This window comes from Cydia pomonella, chromosome 8 (assembly GCF_033807575.1).
Source record: "Cydia pomonella isolate Wapato2018A chromosome 8, ilCydPomo1, whole genome shotgun sequence".
In the NCBI taxonomy this organism is placed as follows: Eukaryota; Metazoa; Arthropoda; class Insecta; order Lepidoptera; family Tortricidae; genus Cydia; species Cydia pomonella.
In genome coordinates, this window is record NC_084710.1 from 7,556,662 (window position 1) to 7,573,288 (window position 16,627).

General features: G+C 38.4%; 2 protein-coding genes across 2 annotated transcripts; one reads left to right on the forward strand and one right to left on the reverse strand.

Moving 5' to 3' along the window:
• Window positions 1-2,508: 2,508 nt before the first annotated feature.
• LOC133520461 (dynactin subunit 6) lies at window positions 2,509-7,269 on the reverse strand. The gene is made up of 4 exons (XM_061854893.1): window positions 7,148-7,269; window positions 6,885-7,055; window positions 3,732-3,904; window positions 2,509-2,895 (listed from the first exon to the last, which is right to left on the reverse strand). Exons 1-4 carry the CDS (start codon window positions 7,156-7,158, stop codon window positions 2,672-2,674), a joined length of 579 nt encoding a protein of 192 aa, XP_061710877.1. The 5' UTR covers window positions 7,159-7,269; the 3' UTR covers window positions 2,509-2,671.
• A 254-nt stretch (window positions 7,270-7,523) lies between these two features.
• Window positions 7,524-15,526, forward strand: LOC133520460 (uncharacterized). The gene is made up of 6 exons (XM_061854892.1): window positions 7,524-7,906; window positions 8,162-8,287; window positions 8,947-10,872; window positions 11,240-11,409; window positions 12,834-13,025; window positions 14,497-15,526. The coding sequence occupies exons 2-6, from the start codon at window positions 8,197-8,199 to the stop codon at window positions 14,746-14,748; spliced, it is 2,631 nt and encodes an 876-aa protein (XP_061710876.1). The 5' UTR covers window positions 7,524-7,906; window positions 8,162-8,196; the 3' UTR covers window positions 14,749-15,526.
• Window positions 15,527-16,627: the final 1,101 nt, after the last annotated feature.

Below are 16,627 nucleotides of genomic sequence, written 5' to 3' on the forward strand. Positions count from 1 at the left end.
TCCTACTCAACATCAAAGGTTTGATAGGATTCCTCGAGGAGCTGGGCTGGCAGGACTAGCCCACCCCCAACATATCACGCAAAATAGGCGCAAGTCGTCGAGTTGCGGAAAAATCGTCCGAATACAATACAATACAAGGTGCGACCAGACCGCAGCTTAAAAAACGGTCACGATACGGAATCGCAGTGACGCGTCGTATGCGTACCGTTTTTGACGCATGCTCCCCACACCGCTGTTTAAAAAACGGTGACGGTACGGAATCGCAGTGACGTGCTTCACGCGAATCTTTTTTGTTCGCAAAACAGTTGCGTCTTTTACGTCACCGGTACGGTGTCTGCCATAAGATCTCCGTGTAATATTTTTTGCGATTTTTACGCAGTTCAATTTACGGTGCGTCAGCTTATTTTAAGCAGCGGTGTGGCGAGCATGCGTCATGGACCCGGGTACGTCCTTAAACTACGTCCAAAAGAGAGGTATGGGCATTGTGAATGAAAGCGAGATGCTTTGTGTGGTAGGGCACAGCCAGTGGGTGTCATTCCAGATCCAAATTTTCTTGCGTGATTCGGCATTGGTCCCATAATAAAAGTTGTTCAGTATGACCTGTAAAGTCACTGCGCAGAGTATGGCTGGTGGTTAAAATTTCATCTTATACCTATATTAGACACAAGTAGTAAGTACTTACAGACCAACTATGATACACATTTTGCCTGTATAGTGATACATAGTGAATAAATTAATACCTGATTTAAAAAATAAAACAAAAATAACAAATAGCATGTTATTTAATTCAGTAATCACTAATCAGTCTTAAACAATGAACATCATACTTTTAGATTAGACAACAAAATGTATATTTATACTGTGTTTCGACTTGAAAGATTTTACTGCTTTAAAACATAAGACAAACCTACCAACCAAATGTATAAAAAAAAATGTTTTTTGTGATTATTATTTTACTATAGGTTTCACGTAAATGTTTGTAAAAAGGAAATAATCTCCATAATATAAGCTATTAGTTGACACCTCGATGAATACAATCGGTTAAGTGGTTTTCGAGATACACCGCCAAAAAGAATAGGTCCGGCCGCCATCTTTGTGACGTCATTACTATCCCCTCCACCATTTTTCCGCTTTACTACCGCATGTACGGTGATCAGGAGAACTGTCCGAACACATTGATACCGGTTGTGGGTAAGGCCGAGCCGAGTCAATTAAATCGTGTTTCTAGAGGGCTTTTGAGATTTGGCGACCGTACTATAAGGCCGAGCTGAGTCAATTAAATCTGGCCTCGGAGCGGCTTGGGGACTACTAATAGTAAAAGTTGTTCAGTATGACCCATAAAGTCGCTGCGCAGAGTATGACTGGTGGTTAAAAGTTCACCCTGTATAAATTTTTTAAGTAAAAAGAAATATGTACCTACCTATGATTAAGACGAAAAAAGAGACTAAACGTCGAAGTAAGGTAACATTATTGTGTCTGGTTTTTATAATTGTCATTATAATTTCAGTAATTAAAACCGATACTCTATAAATTCCATTCAATACGTATCGTAACAGTCGCCACAGTTTCGACCGGTAAAAGCCAGTTATCGTTACCCATGCGCAAATAAATGAGTGTAGCTTCATTGTTTATTACTCGATCTGTATGTTTTAAGGCTCATTATATTCCTTGATAATGAAGCAATATGTTTTATATTAAACAAAATTTGCGAAATGCTAATATTTACGGAGATTTTTACAAAATAAAAAAAAATAATTTTATAAAAAAACTGTTTTTTGTGATTATTTTTTTTCCTATAGGTTTCACGTAAATGTTTGTAGAAAAGGAAATAATCTCCATAATATAAGCTATTATTTGACACCTCGATGATTAAAATCGGTTAAGTGGTTTTCGAGATACACCGCCAAAAAGAATAGGTCCGGCCGCCATCTTTGTGACGTCATTACTATCCCCTCCACCATTTTTCCGCTTTACTACCGCATGTACGGTGATCAGGAGAACTGTCCGAACACATTGATACCGGTTGTGGGTAAGGCCGAGCCGAGTCAATTAAATCGTGTTTCTAGAGGGCTTTTGAGATTTGGCGACCGTACTATTAACCATACACCCAAAAATAAATCATAAATTTGAGCTATCGTTTTATCGTCGTCCTCTTGACCGCGGAGGCACATGATTAGTCAAATTTATTATCGTTGACTAAAGCGTTTCGATATGAACATATTAGTTGCGTCGGGATCCCATAAAAGTATATATATTACAGTCGACGAGTAGAAATAGTTGTGTCCCAAGGGAAGAAAAGTAGGAAATTGCGTGCCGCGTGTAAAATTGTTAACCGAGCCGAAGGCGATTATGGAAACACGTCCGTGGTGCGCATACTATTTTTCTGCTCGACGGAGGCGGAAAGCGGCATTCATTCATCATTAGTTTTATTTACCTCGTCTATAAACGCGAGGCTTATAAGTATTAGGGCATAGGTCTGGGGAACTACTGTATTATCATAAAAGACCATTAAATTTTTGGTAATTTATAAATACTTTTAAGCGTTAAATATAGCTTAGAGTTTCCTATAAATATAACTTATTTAATATTTGTTAAACATAATTTGTCTTATATAGGACCACTTCAAAGTGTTGCTGTTATGCTGTTACAACTATTAACTAGTTACCACACATTATGGTTTTGGTGAAGTCTCCTGTGATTGCCTGGAAGACGGTGCCCGCTTGTGAATGTTAGGTTTCCTAAGCCTATGGTAGTTAGGCATCACTTTGCCTAGGAAGTCTAGTTGTAATAGCTGAGACGGCTGCTTTTCAAGTGCTTCTCTGATATGGTGCTCTGAACCCCAGATCACAGTGTTATCTGCTAAGGTTTGTGGTGCAGTCAGTTGACATGCTGCTCCTGTACAAAGAAAAATATTATTTCAATAAATGAAATTTTGTTTCAAATTTAAAGTAAGCACGAAAACCCGTCAGTTTCTATCTCAATCACACGCGTGTAATTATATTGCTGTCCCACTCGCCCAGTGGCATTGACTGCCACCATCATCAGCGGGAAAGTGCTTCGTGCTTAGTGTCCTTACTGTACACGGCTATGAAAATGGGCTAAATTACAAATCACCACCCATATATAGTTTTTCACCTACACAGCATTTTTGTTCTTTATAATAAGGCATTAGAATCTATGATTACAGTTGGTCAGGTTATTTGGGTCCATCAAGTTTACTACCAATCTGCAACTGAATGCCTGCTTAAGTTTTTGGTTAAAGCCTTTAGCAGCTTTTTAACTTAACTTGTTTTCTCTGTGTCTAGCAAGACCATCTATCTATTTATAAGTAGATAAAACTTGATTCCCACAAGCTTGCCTTTTGTCAAGAAACCAGGCACATTTTACTTATGACATAACCACTGCCAACTTTAATGACCACTCCTCCAAGGACTTGCATTCAAACAATTGCTCAATCCAACATGTCCGCAGTACCACCACTTTGCAGCCAGCAGTTTTTGTGGGCACTTATTTATATGAGTGGCTTTTAGATGGCGGCATAGAGAAATAAGTAAGCATAGAGTGCTCAAATCTCAAAATAATTGTAGTAGACATCTAGTGTTAAGTAGTGGATTTATCAGTACTGCTATGAAGTGAGCACTCTATGGTAGAGGGTTCATGTAACTCTTATTGCTCTATGCTCTAGCGTACTGTAGGACTATTATTTTAATAAGGTTGCCCCTAATATTTACCTATCACACAACCACTGCCAACTTTAACGTCCACTCCCACAAAGGACTTGCATTCAAACACATTGCTCTCTCCAACATGTCCACAGTAGGACTCCAGTTTGCAGCCAACCTCAAAGGCATTGTGGGCACCAATAAACAGAGGCTTTGGTGGATCCTCTTGGTTGTCACTTTTTCTGGAATTTGAATTAAGATGTGTTTTAAGCTTTGTCACGCAAAATAGGCGCCAGTAGTTGAGTTGCGGAAAATTGCATGAATTACAATACAATAGAAGATGTTTTAAGGGGAGCTATGAAAACATATTGATCTTATATTGGGCAGCCATGATTTCCTTACAGATTTCTACTAATAGCTTTTAGAGATAATTGTGGCACTGGAAAAAACAAAGCCAAACCTTACTTAAAAGTGAGTTAAATACAGAGAAAGAGAGAAGCAATTATTAACATAGTACTTTTCAATACAAGAGAAAATTAATATTTTCAGCAGTAATATTGTCGCTATGCCCGTCCCTTTCGCACTTACATACTTGTTAAAACTTGACATGCATGGTGACAAATGATAAAGAGCCGACCATCTTAGCCCTACTGAATACAACTTTAATATCACACACATACATTACTGGCTCCTTTTCACAAATGATTCACTCGCACCTGATACCCCAGAAACGGCAGCTGCGTTACAAGCTAAACACCCCCCAGGCCCTTCCACCCCTATATTTGCCGACACTCCTTCAGATCCTTCAGCTTGTCTGCACGCCTCAACTGAAGACATCACATCAGCTCTCGCGTCCTTCCCAAAAGGGTCGGCGTCAGGCTTGGATGGCATCTCCGCCCAACATCTTGTAGACCTTACTAGTCACGGCACTGGAGTAGCTGGCGAGAAACTAGTCGAAAGCTTGACCAAACTCATTAATCTTATGCTTCTAGGCGATGTCTGCCAAGATGTGACTGCCATAATTTATGGAGCGAATCTCATAGCCCTTTCAAAGAAGGATGCTGGCGTGCGCCCAATTGCTGTCGGATCCACATTCCGGCGGTTAGCTGCCAAGGTGTGCGTGAAACATACACGAGATAAGCTTCAAGAACTCTTCGAGCCCGTGCAGGTTGGTTTCGGCACTCGCGGGGGTTGCGAGGCCGCAGTCCATGCCGTACGCACCTTTGTCCAAACCGACTCATGTGAGGTTCTCTTAAAAATAGATGTCAAAAATGCGTTCAACTCTGTTAACAGAGCTACCCTACTAAATGTAATCAAAATTCATGTGCCAGAAATTTATAACTTTTTACTCCAATGTTATCATAGTCCGTCCAAATTAGTTCATAAGGGTAACGAAATTCACTCCGCCGTGGGTTGCCAGCAGGGCGATCCTCTGGGTCCCGCCATATTCAGTCTTTCTATTAATTCAGCTATTCACAGTCTTTCGTCCAAGCTGAACGTTTGGTACCTGGACGACGGCACCATCGGCGGAGACTCACAAACGGTCCTGGCAGACTTATCACTCGTTATACAGAAATTTAGTGAGATTGGCCTGAAACTTAACTTCGACAAATGTGAATTGTACATTTCCGAAAATTTAGAACCCTCTTTAGCACCCCAGATACGTCAAAGTTTTTCAAGTTTAGCCCCAAACATTAAAGTTTTATCAAAGGACAATCTCCACCTTCTCGGCTCACCTATTTTCGATGAAGCTATTCCGTCTGTTTTGGCAAAATCTATATCTAAATTCCGCATGAATTCAGATCGTTTAATTAAAATTAGTAGCCATTCGGCTTTATTTATTTTAAAATTTTGTTTGATGGTTCCCAAATTTACCTACTTGCTCCGTTGCTGCCCTATCTGGAAATTCGCTAGTTTAGTTCAACCTATCGATAGCCTCCTCAAGTCACAACTGGAATCGATTTTGAATGTCCGATTTAATGAACAGGCATGGACCCAAGCATCTTTGCCTATTAGGTTTGGCGGTTTAGGAACTCGTAAAATATCGAGTGTTGCTCTGCCGGCATTCTTGTCTTCAATCCATAGCACGTCTGATCTCGCAGGTAAAATCCTTAAAGCCTTACCGGCAACAAACTGCGAGATCGCGTGCTTGGAGGAAGCCAAGAGTGCCTGGATAGCTGGACTGCACTTAAATTTACCACCTAGACCTAAGGGGCAAAGAGCTTGGGACAACATAGCCTCCGATGTCGTCCTAAAATCCCTGATCCATACATCCTCGGGTAAGGACCGCGCAAGGCTCCTTGCGGTTTCCCGACCAGAGTCTGGACACTGGCTACACGCATACCCATCACCAAACACAGGCACATTTATTGATCCGGAGACACTTCGAATAGCCATCGGTCTCAGAGTGGGGACTGATGTATGTGTGGACCACAGCTGCGCTTCTTGTGGGGCAACCGTAGATCGTCTGGGGCACCACGGACTTGCTTGCTCTTCGCGCCAGCCGCCTATCCCGTCATGCGGCACTCAACGACATCCTGAGAAGGGCGCTCGTCAGCGCCAACGTCCCCGCAGCTCTGGAGCCCCAGATCGAGCGGGACGATGGTAAGCGCCCCGACGGGATGTCGTTGATCCCCTGGAGGATGGGCCGTGCGCTGGTGTGGGACGCTACTTGCGCCGATACGCTGGCAGCTTCCTACTTGCCAGCGACCAGCAGAAACGCCAGGGCGGCGGCTGACGCCCGAGAGCGTTTTAAAACTAATAAATATAGCTGTCTCGGCACCAACTACGAATTCGTAGCTTTTGGTGTCGAGACACTTGGTCGGTGGGGCAAGGGTGCGCGTGGGCTCCACAGGGAGCTTGGAAAGCGATTGAGGGAGGTAACGGGAGACCCTCGCGCAGGCAGTTTTCTCGCGCAAAGGCTTGCCGTCGCGATACAGCGCGGGAATGCTGCCTGCGTGATGGGCACCCTGCCAAGAGGCCAGGGTCTGTTTTAGGTTTCTTTATTTTTTCTAGGTAGGTTTAGTTTTAGTCGTTTTATTTTATAAGTAGTCATAATTTAATTTTAATATTTTTACCTAGGTATTGGCTGTTGTATTTGTAAATTGTTAATTGTTATGTATTTTTATGTCACTATATGATGTTACTGGCATACATCTTGCATGTCAATATGAATGTCCCCGACCCATTGAAATTATAGTAAAGTACCTAAAAAAATCTTACTTGTGTATAATGGTGGTATACTCTTCAATAATACAGTATTCGGCTATAATAATGGGGCCGCCTTCAGCGATAATGGTGACTCTTGGATGAATGACAGTACCTCCGCCGATAGTGATGTCACCTTCCAGTGTGCAGTCCTCGCATACCGTGGCTCCAGGGAGTATTTTAACGCTAAAACATATTACATTAATGTTAGTTTTGGAAATCTGCATTAACATTAGATGAAATTGAATGGTATACAATTAAAGGGCAAAATGACTAACTTATTAGCCATATTTTTATAAGTTTAATATTGTAAACAGTAGATAAATTAACTGAGAATACACAACACAAACGCACAACACAAATTTTATTTGACAATGACAACTATGACACAAGTTTGACATTGAGAGTATTCAATGTTGCAAGTAGATAAACAAAATCTTGCCTACAACAACTTTGTTTTAGTTGCCCAAATATTGGCGTTTTGCCTCTATTTCCTTAATATGGCAACCGAAACTAAAACCACATTTTACAAACATAAACAACTTCTGGTATTTAAAATTTAATTGTACTAAACTTGTCTATTCTATTTTATTTCTCAATAAATACTGTTTGAAGTTTTACTTCCCGAGATGAATGGAAAAATTTTAATGGTCAACATGGCAACAAAACATTTATCAGGTCCTAATTGGACAAAGTGTTTTTGATAGAAAAATGCTTTTTTTCATATCAATTATTCTTTGTGGGTATGTTGTTGTTCTCTAATAATCATTTAAAATTATCTTGTTCAAATCTACTGAATATATCTATTTTTATATTTTACTACAAAATGTAGGGCAACAAATTCTTTATTTTTCTAAAACATATATGGGTATACGCTTACAATTCGGAAAGAACGGGATAATGAACTTCCAGTAGTTGATTGACGGCAGAAGCAAATACATGCGGAATAGGAAAATATTTAAAATTTGATACATAAAAGCTTAGTAAAAACGGTATTTGATACCATACATCGCTTAAGACAATCTCTGCTATTAATTGTAAGTAATCACCATAAATGTTTTTCAACTAAGAATTTAGGTACTATCCAAAAAAATAAAACGCATTGCCGGCAACTGTGATTAAACAACATTTCTCTCATTATTCAAAGTACTTATAGCCGCTGTATTAGGTTGTAATTTATTACAATATGAAAATTACATCATTATAGTTTTCTTGAGAAATTAAAAAGTAGGGATTACCATACATTCAAGTGATACATGCCAAGTAATACAAAAACTTTTTTTGGTTTACAGGCTGAGATTCAGATTAATATACATGTAAATAGACGATGGACCGTATTCAAGACCTGTCAGCCTTCCAAGGCGCGATTTTATCTGCTGATAATTTCCATTCCTTTTCAAAGTTGATTTCAAGAGGAGGTAAGGCTATTTTTGTACCAATTTTATTTTAGTGAAACTATTTAAGACTAATTATTTGTATTTCGTCACAAACTACCATTAAATTTGATGAACCTATTGCTGTGCTGTGCTTGAATTTTCATTTTTGCTCTTGTAAACTTGGATTATTAATTTATGCTGCAATGTTACATATTACATGTAATCTAATCATGTGTTTACTGTGCTATACTTTGTTATTTTTGCATTAGAAGGAACTTCGCAGGGGTAAGCTTGTAGTTCCAAATTGATGCAGTTAAATTTTAGAGTAAATCTGTTTAAAGATTTTATTTCTCAAAAGAATAACAATTATTCACTTATATGAGAAAAAACACAACACTCAATTACAAATTAAATTAGTGAGCAATAAAAGTAAATACATAAATAATGGTGCCGCGCTAGTAAGTAGTAGAAATACAATCTATAATAAAAGTGGTGTGTGTCAGGTAGAACAAAAACATGCAAAACAAGTTATAAGCTTAGACCATTCATTAGATAATGCATCCATTATTATTAACAATTAAAGAGCCTGCCAAAAACTATATGTTTACTGAGAACTTCTTTCTAATGCTTAAAAAAAAGAAGTGTGAATTGAAAATTAGTGAAATTTAGCAACTATATTTTAAAGCGGTTGCCTGTTTTAGGAAATGAGGAAAAAGTGAAATATGTTCTGGAGAAACTTTCCAAATTCTTGAATGACAAAAACTATATTGATGAGAATGGAGTGGTCCTAGAAAGACGGGATGAATATAGAAAACTAGCACTATACATTGCTTTAAATGCAGACCTTCCAATTCTGGAAGAGATGACTGAAATGGAAGGCATGCAGATGGTTATTTGGATGATCCCCACTGTGCCCAAGTATCTTTTATATGAGATATTCTTTAATCTCCACATGCAGCAATTTCTATATGAAATAATAGCATTTTCCAACCCTCATCTGGCCTTGCAAATAGCGGATGCATTTATTGTCAACATGAAGTATTTAAACCCTGTGGATCAGCTTGACAGGGCCCGCATAGTTGCAGCAGCTCTTTACAGATTGATATGTAGACTGCATTTTTATCATGATGGTAGTGATGGAGATTTGCTAACAGATGCCTTAAATAACTTCCAACTGTGTATCAATAAGTTCACAAACCCTCCTAATGCAGACAAGGTTCTGAATATGCCCAAAGATGATCAATACAAATACTTAGGAAGAAGCCTTAGTATCATGCTGAACCTGATTGAGGAATGTATGCTACAGTTCACTAGTAAGCAAGAGTTTGAAGCTGAAGGATTTAATGAAATTTATCTGGGTACACACCATCCTGAAAGTATTGCAACAAAAACATTGAATTTCAAAATCTGTGATAGCCCAAATGATGCAATATTGCAGTGCCTAAATAAATGCCATGCATTATTGCTGGACGACTGCACAACTCAAGTCATGAGTGTCAGTGTTGACATATTCTGTGCTTGGAGTGAATATGAAGAAAATGGGAAAAGCATACAGCAAAGCATTGGAGAGCTCTGCTTTAAACTTCGCACAATACTCCAAGGCATTCCTAGCATTTCTGAACATACTCTTGTTGGTATGTTAAAACAGATATCCAGAGAACCTTTAAATCACAAAGATATCATTAATGAAACTGATATTGAAGTTATTGTAGAGAAAATCAATGCTCATGATGAAGAAAGTCCTTCTTGGCTAAGTGCACTGCTGTATAAAGATGATTTGTGCCAAAATTTAACACTACTGCTTCTTCTTGAATCAAACATAACACTTTTAAAAGAGGAACAAAGTCAAAACTTATTTGAAAAGATCATTGATCATCTGCATGATGACCAAGAAAACAGTGAATATTTAAAAGTTCTAGCCATAAAAGCATTCCATCAATGCAACAATACTGTTAAAGATGAAATCATCACAAACCAATTCAGTGACAACCTGCATGACAAAATGGAAAATGGAGATTTCGCAACCATGATGACAGAGATATTCAATAAGCTCACTGTCTCTGATGATGCAGATCCATCGGATATCTTGACATTATTCCTTCAGAACCCTAAGCAAACATTTATGAAAATATTTAAATTAGCGGCAGAGAATGAGAAACAGACTGATATTATGTTAAGGGTTATGGACAGTTTAGAAAAATATAACAATTTTTACTACAGACAAGACACAGAACCATGCATCATTAAAGTCAGTAATCATGTACTGGAGAGTTATTTAGACACTGATGTAAAGCAGAGTAATTTTGTAAATTTTATCAGTAAGCTCAAGCAACGGAATATAATTCCAGGGAATAAATTATTAATGTTAATAATAATGCCAAATTTGCACAAAGGGTTAATAAACAGGCATGTTATTGGGATGAATGTGCAAATAAAATTGTTGATGGCAGCTTATACAATTGAGGAGTTACTGGAATTCAGGGCGCCAATGTTGGCTATGTTGGCCCAAGTCCTAGAAATTGTAAGGTGGAAGTTTACTTCCTTTGAAGCAGCTATGCCACCAACATTGGAGTTGGCTTTGAGATTACAGCAAGAGATCTTTAATACTTATGAAGCTCAGATACCTGGTATGTAATAATAGGTTTTTATTATTATTTGTAATTTGGATAACCAAACAGAGAAAAATACTACTCATAACAATTTGTACACTTACTAATCAGGGCTACAGGTCGCATAAAATGTATTAACATTTTTAATGACTTCCTGATCAAATGATAGTAGGTGTACAGTCAAATGGCCAGTATTTGTGTCTTAAAAATCCTAAGATGTAAAAAATACATTATTGTAACATTACAGGGTACATAGCCAAGATGCTAATTGTTTACAGTCTGTAGCAAACGAAATGCATCATTTGCTCTGTAGTGAATGATTAGCAACTTGACTAGGCATCTAGCTGTTTTTACTCTACTAATATATTTACTTCAAAATTTTCAGAAAAAGAACTAAAGTGGCTAAAGAGCAAACTGAAGAATTTGCAGCCTCTCAACATGTACTACTACCGGAAGCTCTGGGACCCTCCTGGCAGCAGTTTCATTGAGGTCATCACTGGACTTCGCATAAGAAAGGAGATGGATGTTGATCAAATCACCTCTATGCTGTTACAAGTATGTAATATTCTATTTATGTAGCAACAAAAATGGGTAACATTGTATGAACATTTCTGAACACCATTTGTGTGAACTTGGCACACGAGACATTAGGTCTTGATTAGTGATTCTTGATCATACGTTTACACTTGAATAGGATCAGGCCTCTCTTTCCCACTTGGCACTCTGGGCACGTGCCCAGGGCCCCCAACCTCACGGCCCCCGTTTTTTTTTTAAAAAGGGCCCCCATTCTTGAGTGTTCTAGGGCCCCCTATTCCTGAGTGCCCAAGGCCCCCGCGTGTATAAAGACGGCCTTGAATAGGATCAGACTTTACGAGAAAACAATAATAGATGTAGTGTAGGGACGCCCGGCCGGAAACAGGTGGGCTGTCGATCGCGTGCTGCGTTAATTCAGCCCAATTCCCTGAAGTTGGAGCTGCAGGTTACTGTCCCGGCGGCATTGCCATACCAATCTCCTCAAATCTTGTTTTCCTGCCGAACAGAAGAATATCTTTAAGTTCGATGTCCTTTAGTTCGTTTTCTCTTAGTGAGTCTCTACCGAATGTATTATATCGCAGTGCTGCGTACACGATACATTCTGCTAGTAGATGGAAGCTAGTTTCCTCCTTACCACAGTGTGGACAGGAGGTGTCTCTATTTATTTTCATTACCTTGAGATGTCTGTTGAGAGTGTTATGACCAGTGATAATACCCGTCAATAGTCTCAGACTGCTCTTACCTAGTTTCAAAAGATACCTGGTTCTTTTGTAATCTATACCCTTCATCATCTTCGACTATCTGCATCTAGTCTCTTCTTCCCTTTCTATCTGTGCTTCCATTTCTTTTACCTTTGCTATAAGTCCCTTCGTGACATCCGCTGACATAGGCAGAGCCGGTTCCGGACCCATGTATTCCGTATCCGTCCCTGTCCTCGCCAGCTCGTCTGCTTTTTCGTTTCCCGTTACTCCCTGGTGCCCCGGTACCCATGCCACTGTGACACTTCTTTGCTTGCCTATCGAGTTTATCTCCTCTCTACATTGAAAACAGCAATATGTCTATAGAATGTGATGTTGTGTTGTATACACGACCGGTTTGGCCTAGTGGGTAGTGACCCTGCCTACGAAGCTGATGGTCCCGGGTTCAAATCCTGGTAAGGGCATTTGTTCGTGTGATGAGCATGGATATTTGTTCCTGAGTCATGGGTGTTTTCTATGTATTTAAGTATTTATAAATATTATATATTTTATATATATCGTTGTCTAAGTACCCTCAACACAAGCCTTATTGAGCTTACTGTGGGACTTAGTAAATTTGTGTAATAATGTCCTATAAATATTTATTTATTTATTTTATTTATTTATACAGCTAAGATGTCAAACGGAGACCAAGACCTAGGGCATGTTTTGGCTTACAGAAATTTCATTAATTAAATTATGTTACAGGTATTATGCTCCATTACCTATCAAGAGATGTCAGAAATATATGATGGCTTGTCAGTATTCGGAGATGACACAACCCTGGAAATACTACAAGATGCTGTATTACTGGTCACAGTAGCGGAGAAGTCAAATAGGACAGACATTTCGTGGGCATGTCTACTCAACTGCTATAGGAACTTCATTATTACTATAAAGGTAGGTATTGGGGCCTGTAAGTAGTATGGTGACCAGACTTGCGGTTAAGAAAGAGAAGAAGCGCTGGTAGTCTAGTGGTAAGAGCGTGCGACTTTCAATCTGGAGTCCAAAGGTCGCAGATTCAAATCCCGGCTTGTATCGTACCAACGAGTTTTTAGGAACTTATGTACGAAATATCATTTAATATTTACCAGTCGCTTTTCGGTGAAGGTAAACATCGTGAGGAAACCGGACTAATCCCAATAAGGCCTTGTTTAAAACCCTCTGGGTTGGAAGGTCAGATGGCAGTCGCTTTAAAAAGCCCACGCCAATTCTGGGCATTATTTGTCAAGCGGACCCCAGGCTCCCATGAGCCGTGACAAAAATGCCAGGACAACGCGAGGAAGTTACATATATATTGTTTTGCTATCTAATGCTGATGTAAAACGGGTAAGAAAACGTAGTTAAAAATGTGTTTTTAGGGTTCCGTAGCCAAATGGCAAAAAACGGAACCCTTATAGATTCGTCATGTCCGTCTGTCTGTCCGTTTATGTCACAGCCACTTTTTTCCGAAACTATAAGAGCTATACTGTTCAAACTTGATAAGTAGATGTATTCTATGAACCGCCTTTGGCGGCCAAAAGGTTAAGATTTTTACACAAAAATAGAAAAAAAAAACAATAAATTTTGGGGGTTCCCCATAATTAGAACCGAAACTGAAAAAATCTTTTTTCATCAAACCCATACGTGTGGGGTATCTATGGATAGGTCTTCAAAAATGATTGTTGGAACGAAACGCAAGGCTTCAGCGGGGACTGCGGGAGACGGGGCGGGGGCGACCACTGTCTATGATATTCACTTTTAGCTAACGCTGTGACACTGCAATTTTGAACGTGAAACAAGCAACTGATTTTTTCCTATTTTTTATATGTACTCGCGTGGCAGAATACAGTACATTTCTATTTTTAAACATTTTTTTTATTCTGCCTGGTCCTTCTACAATCCTCAACAATGATATTTAGGTTTCTAATATCATTTTTTTCTAAACTGAATAGTTTGCGCGAGAGACACTTCCAAAGTGGAAAAATGTGTCCCGTCCCCCCCTGTAACTTCTAAAATAACAGAATGAATCTAAAAAAAATATATCATATACATTATCATGCAAACTTCCACCGAAAATTGTTTTGAACGAGATCTAGTTAGTAGTTTTTTTTTAATACGTCATAAATGGTACGGAACCCTTCATAGGCGAAGTCCGACTCGCACTTGGCCGCTTTTTTTTAAATTTATTAACACAATTCTAAAAATAATGACAGCGGACAAAGCCTAAGGGGCTTAACTGCCGCTATAAATAATTCTGTACCTTACTCAGAAGTATAACAGTGCGACAAAGGACTATAGCTTTTTGAGGAAAAGAAAAGCCATCCCTATCATGTTACCATGACCATGTGAACAGTGCAAAAAGTAATCCTAACATATTTTTTTCTTTCAGAACAAATATTTCAAGGAACCTCTCACCAACGATCAAGTAATGAATGTCGTGCGAAAACTAGTAAGGATTGTCAATATAGTTGACGAAAAATACGTGAACGAATTCGCAGCAATTTTAATGCCATTGCTATCTTACATTGCTGAAAAAAGAAGTGATTACTCCACAGACATTGCCAATTATATACAAGAGAAAGTGAAAAAGACACAATTTTCTTCAATACTCAATCAAGTTTTCATCAGCTCTACTGTATAATTTTTTCGTATAAGACCTAATTTTGATGTTTACCACTTTGAGTATTTGATTCCCTTTTAGTGATATGTTACTCATTTTTATGTTTACGCTTTGATTACATTTTGAAGAACAAGTTTAAATAACAAACTTTTGTGAGATCATATTAAATATATTAAACCGAGTTAGTCACCTAATTTAAGTCGAAGATTGCTTCAATGGGAGACTGCGGGCTGCATGCTCGACTGCTCGGCGCGAGCGGCACGGCGACGGTGCAGGGGAGGTGAGAAACTACCCTCGTTTTCGGCATTATTTTCAGATGATGGGTTTCACACAAACTACGTCATTCGACCATTTACCGAATGACGGTTTAATATATTTAATATGGAAAAACAAGTATTAAAAATAAATACATGTTATTTTTTGTTAAGTTTGATTCTTGTTTAAAGCTGTGAAAACATTGTGCTTGAGTGCATAATATAAATATGATATACATTTTAGACTTTTATGTAGACAAGACAAGGTTTTTGGGTTTTTATATATTTTTTTAAACTTCGAGAACAAGGTATTACCGAAATACCTAGAATCTCAAGAGATGATTCATCTGATTTGATAACTTAGATTTGCGCTTGATTGAATAGGAGAGACTAGATCAAAGATCAGTACGTTATTTTATTTCCAGTCTTTCTTATTCCTGACTGATATACATGCAGTCTGGACAGTCATCTTATGAATAAAAGTTTTTTAACGATTTTGTTCGTATTTAATATGATTAGATATGAATAAATCTTGAAGAAATGGATGGATTTTTTTATTTACATCAAGAAACTCCAATTAGTATCCTCTATAATATTCAGAAAATGCATAGCTTTTATCAATCTAACGGGTTATTCCCACTAGTTACCACCAAGTTGTTACCAGTGGTAACTACTGGGATTTTTTTCCCACCTTTTACCACTGGTAACTACTGGGAAAAAACCCACTAGTTACCAACAACTCGGTTTGGTGGTAACTACTGGGAAAAAAAACTGGGATTTTTTTGCCAGTAGTTACGACCAAAATTTGGTTAGCGTAATAAAAACAGTAAAAATAGAGAGCGCTTTAATCAATAATTAATTAAAAGTTCAATTAATTATTAGTTTAATTATACGTCGATTAGTGTTCCAGTAAACTGACTTAAAAGTGATAAAAGAATCGGTCTTTGACTGATTTGTTTGTTCGTTCGTATAATTGTGACGTTATTCATTGAAAGGGACCTATTGTCGATGGCGCTTACGCTATAATCAATGATGCTCCTATATAAAAACAACGCTGCACTACGCAGTGTAGCGTAAGCGCCCTTCTCAAAAGATCCAGGTTTCGTAAGTAACGTTACTATTAATAAGATAAATGCTTTCATGCTCTCGAGGTTGATGGCAAAAAGGAAAAAAAAAACTAATAATATAATGTAATAATTCAAAAAAAAATGTACGTAAAAATAAATAAATAAATATTATTTTCTACAATTAACATTGACTGAATTGGTATCGGCGCGTAGCGATTTAAAGTTAACACGTAATATAACTCCATGCCTGTTGTAGGACTGTTGGACGCCAACTGCTGGGCGAGCTCGGCGGACGTGTTGACCGTTCAGACCAACTCTCTTCATTAATGTCTCGGTCACGATACGCTGGTCTGCGCGACATCCCGGTCCGCCCGCGCTCGCGCGATGACAATTTCATCGTACTGTACATGTATTTTGCTTACCAGTTGCCAATTCACACAGTACGTACCCACTTTTTTCTTGCAGAAATAAATAAGTTGTTTTATTTTAGAATATATTTTATGCTATTCGTGCACTATGTAAATAATGTATATTATGATTGCTTGTATTTCTCTATGTAAGTGAACTGTAATATTCTTT